The sequence below is a fragment of the Paroedura picta genome, chromosome 11 (genome assembly GCF_049243985.1).
Source record: "Paroedura picta isolate Pp20150507F chromosome 11, Ppicta_v3.0, whole genome shotgun sequence".
In the NCBI taxonomy this organism is placed as follows: Eukaryota; Metazoa; Chordata; class Lepidosauria; order Squamata; family Gekkonidae; genus Paroedura; species Paroedura picta.
The window spans coordinates 61,805,363-61,814,862 of record NC_135379.1 but is presented as its reverse complement, the minus strand read 5'-3'; the positions used below and the strand labels follow the sequence as shown (position 1 = coordinate 61,814,862).

The 9,500-nt window shown below is 48.0% G+C and overlaps 1 protein-coding gene across 1 annotated transcript in view; it reads right to left on the bottom strand.

Moving 5' to 3' along the window:
* Nucleotides 1-1,033: 1,033 nt before the first annotated feature.
* Nucleotides 1,034-9,500, bottom strand: part of UBA6 (ubiquitin like modifier activating enzyme 6) — a 44,079-nt gene continuing 35,612 nt past the window's right edge. The window contains exons 29-33 of the mRNA XM_077302875.1: nt 8,639-8,832; nt 6,723-6,850; nt 5,861-5,948; nt 5,137-5,231; nt 1,034-2,845 (exon numbers count right to left, since the gene is read on the bottom strand). Coding sequence (XP_077158990.1) covers nt 2,710-2,845; nt 5,137-5,231; nt 5,861-5,948; nt 6,723-6,850; nt 8,639-8,832 — 641 coding nt within the window. The 3' untranslated portion in view covers nt 1,034-2,709. The remainder of the gene's footprint in view (nt 2,846-5,136; nt 5,232-5,860; nt 5,949-6,722; nt 6,851-8,638; nt 8,833-9,500) is intronic.

Sequence of the window (9,500 nt, the reverse complement as noted above, 5' to 3'; positions counted from 1 at the left end):
CTCGAGCCCTTCGCGTCCTTTGCACGCTGCTCCTGCTGTCTCCCCCGCCCTGGCTCTCCCGCGCCCCCCTGGAGCTTGGCACGCGCCCGCGGCACATGGGGGGATGGAGGGGGGAGGGTCTCCTCCGACCCTGAGAGGGCCGTCCGAGCCTCGGGCCACGGCAAGAACTGGGCTGGGAGGTCGGAGGGAATGCACGGGGAGGGTCGCCCACCGCGGCATTCAGGGTGCCCAAAGTGCCCCCCCAGACCACCAGCGCCAGGTGGTGGCATCAGTCAGGGCAGGGGTAGTCAACCTGTGCCCCTCCAGATGTCCATGGACTACAATTCCCATGAGCCCCTGCCAGCGTTCGCTGGCAGGGGCTCATGGGAATTGTAGTCCATGGACACCTGGTGGACCACAGGTTGACTACCCCTGAGTCAGGGTATCCGATCGCATGACACTCCGGAAGGTGGATCTGTGGCTGCCTCTTCGATTCCAGCCACCCTCCCTGCATGGAATCTTTCAGACCCCCCAAAAACTTCCAGAGAAGCGTCTACAGTGACCCAAGCATCCCAGACCGAAAGTAAAATCCCAGCCGCCAGGCTAAGGACTGGAGAGTGTGGGTGTGGAGAATGGCCGAGAGGATTGTCTCCCCTAGCAAACCGCAACCGCTAGTCCCTCAGATGCCCCTGGGCAAAGGGCACCACTGCCTGGTGGACACTATTAACCCCAACAACCTCTGAACAGGCTTAACTGATCAGGGATCAAACCACACTTCCCAGAAATCGGGCCCATCCTTGAGGCAGGGAAGCTCTAGCAGAAACCAGTCACCAAAATAAGGGAATATTGTAAGAAAACCACCACTACCACCATCGACTTGGTAAATATTCTGGGTGAAAAAGAACTTCATTCCCTCATCTAACTCTTGAGGAACTTCCTAAGTAATGCATGAATAGCTAGGTGAAAATAGGCATCTTTTAAAGCCAGTATAGCAAACCAGAGGCCAGGGGACAAGGATGAGAGTGACACCACAGATGAGAGTGACACCATACAAAACGTTTAAACCTTCATCAATTTATTTAACCTCCAGAGACCCAGGATACGGTGTGAGCTGCCATCCTTCTTACCAGCATTGAAAAAAAAGGGGGGACTGTTTCAGCCCTCATAAACTTTCTCAACAGCTCCCTTGTCTAGCAATCTCTAGTTGCACCCCCAACTGAGGGAAAGGGTTATCTGCAGCATTAGACCCCAAAGAACAAAACGGGACTCAACAAATTCCAATTTGTACAACAACTCAACAATGGAGCAAACCCAGCCTTCCAAGGTTATATCATTCCATTCCTTTAAGAAAGGAATTAAGCCATCCCTGAACCACAAGGGTGTAACACCCCTCCTTTTGACCGCCATTGCAAGGTTCTACCTCTGGCCTCTAATCTCTGCCTCTGGGACAGAAAAGGATTAAGACACTGCCAGGTTTGCTGGCGTTGATGTCTTTTTGAGAGCTATTCATCCTTGGATGTAGCAAATATACATCTTTTGAAAGGCGGGTCCTCCACATGGCCCTGAGTCTCAATTGGCAGCAACCATGAATGGCATCACAATGGGATGGCCGATGCCATTGCTCTAGCCGCTGCATCAGCCAAATGTTTCCTGGCATTAATCTCCTAGCCAAATTCTTTGAATCTTCTGGGAGCTGGCCCAAGTATTTGGAGAGGCTTTCCCAGAGGCAAAGTTGATAGCCCCCCATGACTGTTTGATCACTGGAAATTCTAAAGTTTAGTGCTGAGAAGTACATGTTACACCACAAAGCATCTAGCCTTCTACTTTCGTGGTCAATAAATAGATGGAATAATGCTGGTCCAGCCTATGGTGCTCTTGCACATCAAAAGTAATCAATGAGGGGCTCAGAACAGGCCAAAACCATACGGACCCTCCAAATAGGTTGTATATGGTTCCTCAAAGGCAGTAAAAAATTGACCTCTTTGGCCCACATATCCTGGGGACATACATTGCAGATTACAATCTGCTGTTCTGCTTCTCTCTGAGGAGTTATATTTGTACTCACCCCCCCCCTTCCCTGATGCTCAAGGCAGCTAACATTTTTCTTAAAACTCCTCCCATCTTCACTTTCTAACTACCAGGGTGCTTAAATGCCTCTTCTTCACACACACGGGGACCTCTGCATTTCCTCGCTACCAGGGGCCCAGATAAAATATCTAGTTTGAAGTCACAGCATGGCTTGCTCTTCGAAAGCAATGCTACCGTTGCACTGGGGGTGTGACAGTTAATCTGGATCCGAAGGGAACAAACCCCCTCTGCACAACCAAGGAAAGATCATGCTATTTTAACACAACACCACTAGAACAAACTGCCTCCGGGCTAAGATGAAAAGGAACACTGTGAGATGAGAAATGCATTGTTTGGAATCTTGACGGCTTCCACATTTCATGTTTTGCTTGTGCAATGCAGATAACTCTTCAGTTCTTGGCTTCCTGCAGAGGTTCGTGCAAACCTGTCTTCTCCGAAGACAGCTTCACTTTCCAACACCTCGGAGGTCCTTTTTCGGATGAGACGGGATAAACCAGAAATCCGGTTTCCTATGCAGCCCCTCGCTGGCATTAACAGACTTCTATTGTTTAGTTTTGAATTAAGGCTTCAACCAAGAATGTAGTACCACATTTTTTAATGGATAAATGCCACTTTCTATTAATATGGTCCTCTTATACTACATCAGTTGTCTTCATGGGCAAAGTAGTATCTAACAGGGGGGCCTGGCAAGTCTTCTTCACCGTCTGTTACTGGAGCAAAGGACACTGTGAGGTCCACATATTTCTTATCTGCTGATGGTTTCACAAGTTTTTGCATCCTGCAAGACAGGAATCAAGAATAGTTGAAGCAATAAACCCTGAAAGAAGAACTGTCCGCCGTCCCTGAATTTCTCGACACAAGCTCTAATGTGTACTTGTAGAAGGTTGTCATGGATCAGGTAAGGCCTCCAATTACAAGAGACCACATTCAATGAGGAACAGGGAAATCGGGTTTAAATAGACACATTTTATGGAATCAAAGTCCAGTAGCACCTTTAAGACCAACAAAGATTTATTCAAGGCATGAGCTTTCGAGTGCAAGCACCCTTTGTCAGACTATGATCTTACATGACCGGGAATATATAGCCTGTCATGTAAGAAGATCATAGTCTGATGAAGGGTCCTTGCACTCGAAAGCTCATGCCCTGAATAAATCTTTGTTGGTCTTAAAGGTGCTACTAGACTCTGATTTTATTGGGCTACTTCAGACCAACACGGCTACTCATTTGAATCTACATTTTATGGAAACATTCTGCTTCAATTTCAGAGGGCAGCAGTGTTGGCCTGCAGTAGAACTGAGAAGCAAAGCAGGGACTTTTGGAAGCTTCTAACCCCAAAACCTTGTAGGACTCTTAAGAGGCTCCTGGACTCCAGTCTAGCTAATCCACCTCAGGGTTTCCTTATGTCGTGGCCAAGTGGAGACTAGCCATTTTTGGCACATTTTTTAAACAACAGAAAGCACACGAGAGGACAGATGCCAAAATGCCACAAAACAGTGCAGTAGAGTTACCATGAGGGGAAACAGTCTGGATTCTTTGAGGTGACCGAGACATCACCCTGTCAACAAAAGTGCATTTAGGCAAGGCTATGGTCTTCCCAGTTGCAATGTATGGCTGTGAAAGTTGGACCATAAGGAAGGCCGAGCGTCAAAGAATTGAAGCTCTTGAACTCTGGTGCTGGAGAAGACTCCCTTGGACTGCAAGGCGAACAAACCGGTCAGTCCTGGAGGAGATCAGCCCTGACTGCTCCTTAGAAGGCCAGATCCTGAAGATGAAACTCAAATCCTTTGGCCACCTCATGAGAAGGAAGGACTCCCTGGAGAAGAGCCTAATGCTGGGAGAGACTGAGGGCAAAAGAAGAAGGGGACGACAGAGAATGAGGTGGCTGGATGGAGTCACTGAAGCAGTAGGTGCAAACTTAAATGGACTCCGGGGAATGGTAGAGGACAGGAAGGCCTGGAGGATCATTGTCCAGGGGGCCGCGATGGGTTGGACACGACTTCGCACCTAACAACAACAACATGCCACCGAATATTCTTATAAGGCCACTTCAACACTGGCCCAAGAGGGGAAGGCTCCAGGGGTCCCTACCACGCCTGTGACCTCTACTGCGAGGAAGCTAGTCTCAGGGCCAGCGGGGGATCAAGGCATCAGTCCTCCCTCCAGGCTTCCAACTTTAGGTTTTGCCATTTCAGACTCAAGTGGCATCATAATAAAAAAATCCCAGTGCTATTATACCTTTTAAGCTAAAAACATGTATTCTCTTTTTAGCCTACGGGCTTCAGTTTTACTCAGAACCTGAAATTCATGAATGCGAAAGGTGGGTCAGGGACTGCCCCCACGGTGAGTAGCAGCATCACACTGTGGCTGCATCCTGTTGCTCTGTTAGTTGCACCTGATTTGTCAACTCTCATGATCTAAAATCAGCCTATCGGGCCTCGATGATGCAGAGTTAGATTACTGCAACATGCTCTACGTAGGGCTGTCCTTGAAGACAACACAGAAACTACAACTGGTCCAGAAGGTGGAAGCCCAACTATTTTGAAAAATGTTTCCAAGTCCAGATCACGGTGCTGGTAATGACCTCTAAAGCCCTTCTCGACCTGGGACCCCCATGTGTGAGGCACGGTCTCCTCCCGTATGTCCCTTGCATCAACTACGGTCCTCAGGCAGGCAGCCACGTAGGGTGTCCCATTGGGCACTGACCAGAGGCCAGGCCTTTCTGCTCAAAAGAGCTACCCAAAGAGGGTCCCTCTCCTTGAAGATCCTCAGGAGGCACTACAAGGCCTCCTGATTTGCCGGGGCTTCGCAGGGGATCTGAAGGGCAGGCATCTTTTAAAGGGGGAAGGAGGAGCAATATGAAGTTTATTATTTTATTTTTGGTTTTAAACCGGAAACTATTATTTTGCATGACCTTGAACCATGAGAGAAGGCAAAATATAAATGTTTTAATAAATAATAAATGAATGAACTGAAGATCCTGTAGACCCCTCTGCTTTAGCAGGAAGCTTCCAGAGGGCAACGGGATCTTCACCCATTTCCCTTCAGGGGGGGTACCTAAAGATACTCACGTCAGCTTCAGTCTCTTCACATGGCCAGGCATGACAGGGACATACAGCATTTTAACTCCCTGGACCACCATGGTAGGCTCAATCCCGTATTTCTCCTGAAACACAGAAAAGGAACGACATTTTGTCCTGCTCTGCTCAGAAAGGCACATGACAACGACTGAACAGGACAATGAACAACCAATATTCTTCCCAAACAAATGTAAAGATAAAGGTATCCCCTGTGCAAGCAACAGGTCCTGTCTGACCCTTGGGGTGACGCCCTCTGGCGTTTTCACGGCAGACTCAATACGGGGTGGTTTGCCAGTGCCTTCCCCAGTCATTACCGTTTACCCCCCAGCAAGCTGGGTACTCATTTTACTGACCTCGGAAGGATGGAAGGCTGAGTCAACCTTGAGCCGGCTGCGGGGATTGAACTCCCAGCCTCATGGGCAGACAGCTTCAGACAGCATGTCGCTGCCTTACCACTCTGCGCCACAAGAGGCTCAAACAAATGTACTTGTATAAGAAAAGCAGAAAATGTGATTTTAAAAATGTACATAACACTCCCCGTTTGTATCTCTTCTTTTAATACCTCCGTTGCCATGAATCTGAACGAGGGGACTGAATACAACTGGGGACATGGAAAACAATAATGCAGCTGCTACACTGCAAGACAACAAGACAATGCAAGAAAATCCTATTTTCCAGAACCATTTCTATGGCAAACTTAAAACAGATGCCTTACCTTGACAGCATTGATGAAGTCCAAGAGTGTGAAATCGTCTTTCCCATAAATTGTCCATCTATCCCAGATTGTAAATGATATTCCATTTCTGCCACAGGACACACATGGAAAAACAACATTTGTTGCAGAAAAAACAATTTTTTCAATAGTTTGTTCTTAGCAATACCCAAAGTCGGATGCCTAAAGTGGAACTGCAGATGACTCTTCCCTATTTTACTCCCAGGGGTATTCTGCCTCCCTGGGGGACAGTGGGTTTCAGAGGCAACACCTCTTTGGATCTCACAGGATTACAGTAAAGTGTTGAGGATTAGATTAGTATGGAAGAGCATGGATCAAAAAACCCACATAGCGGGACCACAGATAGACTGGGGGGGGGGGTGATCTAGAAGCTTGGGGAAAGCCCCATGTTTGCAGAAAAGTATGAAATGTAAAATTATACACGAGGTTGAGAAAAAACTCAGATCTCAAGAAGCGATGTCTGCTACTTTAAGAAAAGTACGCTACTGCAATCTCATAAGATTACAACCCGCAACGAACATTACTGGGGATTCCAATTCTCAGTGTCAGTGGGGGAGGGCTGGGGAGAGAAAGACTAAAAAAGGATAATAGAGACAGATGGTAAAGCTGGAAGCTGCAGGAGCCAAGAAATCTACAAGGGAAAGCTGAAGTGGGAGAGAGACACAGAAAACGGGGGGGGGGGGGGGGGGAGTGAAGGAGGACAGATCCTGCCAGGAGAAACACACAAAGGAATGTTGGTTTCTGGGACAGGGTTTCCTGACCTGGCAGTAACCATTGAGACCATGCACAGGAGCATGACTGAGAGGGAATGCGTCCCACCCTTCCCTTTTGTTTGCCCCTTTACCTTATCGCTGTCTTTCTCACTTCAGCTGTTTCTGTAAAGACTATGATTGGAATGGCCAAGTTGAAAAAACAGTTCTTATATGCTTGAAAAGGATAGCCCCCCACAACTTTGATCAATTCCAAAGCAACCTAGGAGGGAAAATGTTGTGATTATTCATGGGGACAAAGAGCACGGATCGGCCCCGCCAGGGACAGCAAGCAAAAGGAACTGACACACAATCTGATTTGCCAGACCAGCCTGCTGCTTTGGGGAAGTAACAAGAAAGAATTCCTATCCAAGGCTAACAAATGCATTATTGTCCTTTAAGTCAATACATGCAAAAATAAATCCATAATAAACTATTATGAAGCCATGGGTTGATTCTCAGACAGTATTTGCAGGTTGCATGCCAGGAATAGATGCCAAGATTCCAATTGACGCATGATGGAGGCACCTAACAGATTGATTGAACCATAAGATTTCATAGGCCTGTCGCCCTATGCCCCCCCACAGGGCCTTGCACTCTGCGGATGAGAATTTGTTGGTCGTTCCCAGCCCTAGGGAATCGCGTCTGGCCTCAACCAGGGCCAGGGCTTTCTCGGTCCTGGCCCCTGCCTGGTGGAATGAGCTCCCGGAGGAGCTGAGGGCCCTGCGGGATTTGCCAGCTTTCCGAAGGGCCTGTAAAACAGAACTCTTCCACCAAGTCTATGATTGAGGCTGGGGTCAGCAAAGTAGAACCATCGCCCCTCCCCTGGAATTGGAAGCTACATCATTCCTCTCCACTCTCCCTGCTGCTCTGGTAGTGGGGGGTGGAAATGAGATTATTTTCCGTCATGTTGGGATTTTTAAAAGTCTTTTAATGGGTATTTTAATGGGACCACTGTTACCCGTCACGAGCCTCTTATAATAATAACAACAACAACAACAATGATGATGATGATAATCTGTAACCGCTCCCATGGTATTAAATAAAAGGGTAAGGGCAATGTGGGAGGAGAAAGGGCGGGCTCTCTTCCTTGCATTTGCTGGCGGGGGCTCATGGGAGTTGTAGTCTATGAACATCTGGAGGACCACAGGTTGACTGCCTCTGCTCTAGCGCCCGCTGTATTTCAGCAATAGCTGGCTTAATTTCTAGTATAATAATAATAATAGACTAGAGTTCACCACCACATAGAATGAGGACCAACTTGCTTACAAAGATAAAAAAGAAACGGGAGAGGTCTGGTCTGTGCCATTTCTATGCAGCAGGAGTTAGATTGGGGCAATCCAGGTACATTCAGCAAATGAGATGGTTTTTACACTCTTGTACTCTTGAGATTCTCCCCCATCATACACCTTAACAGGAGCGCATTCCACCACCTCCTCCGTTGCTGTTGTTGGTTTGCCCCCAGCCACCTCTGGGGGTCTCAAGGCAAGAGTCATTCGGAGGTCGTTTGCTACTGCCTGCCACTGCGTATCGGCCCTGTCCTTCCTCGGAGCCCTCCCATTCAGATGCTGCCCAGGGCTGATCCTTCTCAGTTTCTGAGATCTGACGAGATCAAGCTAGCCTGCGCTACCCAGGTCAGGGCCCCTCTTTCCTACTTCCGACAAGATTTCAAATGGGACCACCTCCTTGTCTTTGGGGGGGAGCAGGCCTCTGACGAACAGGAACACGTTTAGCTTGATTAGAGATGACTAAGAAGCATTTGTTCAGTTTCTTCTGACATCCCAGAACCCTGATATAACTGAACCAGTAGCAAAGTTTTTGCATCTTGCCACGAGAAATCGTGAATGTATTATGTCTCAAGCATGATCTTTGCCTTTGTTCTCACTAGCAGTGGATCGTTTTGCACTTTCCCTTCTTATGTTGTATTTTTGTATGCTATTAAAGGCTTGTTGTTGTTGCATTTGTTCTTGCACCAATGCAAAAAAAAAAAAGAGCCCCTTTTCCAACTCACCAAGCCAGCGACAGCAGCTGTAGAAGTTGCAATGGCGGGGATGATCTTCCCAGCAATCCGCTTTGTTTTGAGCCGGTCTGCTGGCTCAATATTATACATTCTGGCTCGTAGATTAGATGCAGCAGTTATAAAATCTATATGGCCATTATTGTCGTCATCCTTTTCAAAGGTAAGTTCCTTCATTTGCAAGTCACCTGTTCAGATGCAAAACCACTATTTAGAATTCTCGGTGATTGAGCTCTGTTTACTACAGATGTTTCATTTAACCAGTTAGAAAGGGGTAGCCCGAGGCCTCGTGCTCTGCGGAAGGCTTAGGATCCATTGGGACAAGGGACTTCAGACAATGCAATGCCAGCAAAGCACATAACATCCCGCTGGTGTAAGCCCTGGATCAGAAAGCTGTCTGGGTAAAGGGGCAGGGACTGGGGCTATGCTACTGTGATCTGCCTGTTTTCTCAGTGTGCTCCTATGCTGCTGAAATGGCACACTGTTGTGCTTAAATGCTCAGGCTTTGTTATGAGGCATGTTTCAGCTCTGGCTCCAGATTTCTATCAACCGGGCCACTGTCTATTGGGAGGGTGATGAAGAACGAAATGTGGCGAATTTATCCTGGAGTCCCAGAAGAGGCGAGGAGAGGGCTGGAATTTTCAAAACACAACACGTGAAGGAAGAGAAGCAGACACACGAGTCACAAAGAGTCAGAAAGACATTCCCTGCTGCTGCTGCTGCTGCTGCTTGCTTCCTCTCTCTTCCCTCCAGGCAGTGGCAGGGGGGGCCAAGGCTGCCCATGCTCCTCTTCTCTTCCCCCCCCCCCCCGCTCATGCTCTCCCTTCGCATCCAGCCAGGGGCCCAGGCCCAGTGT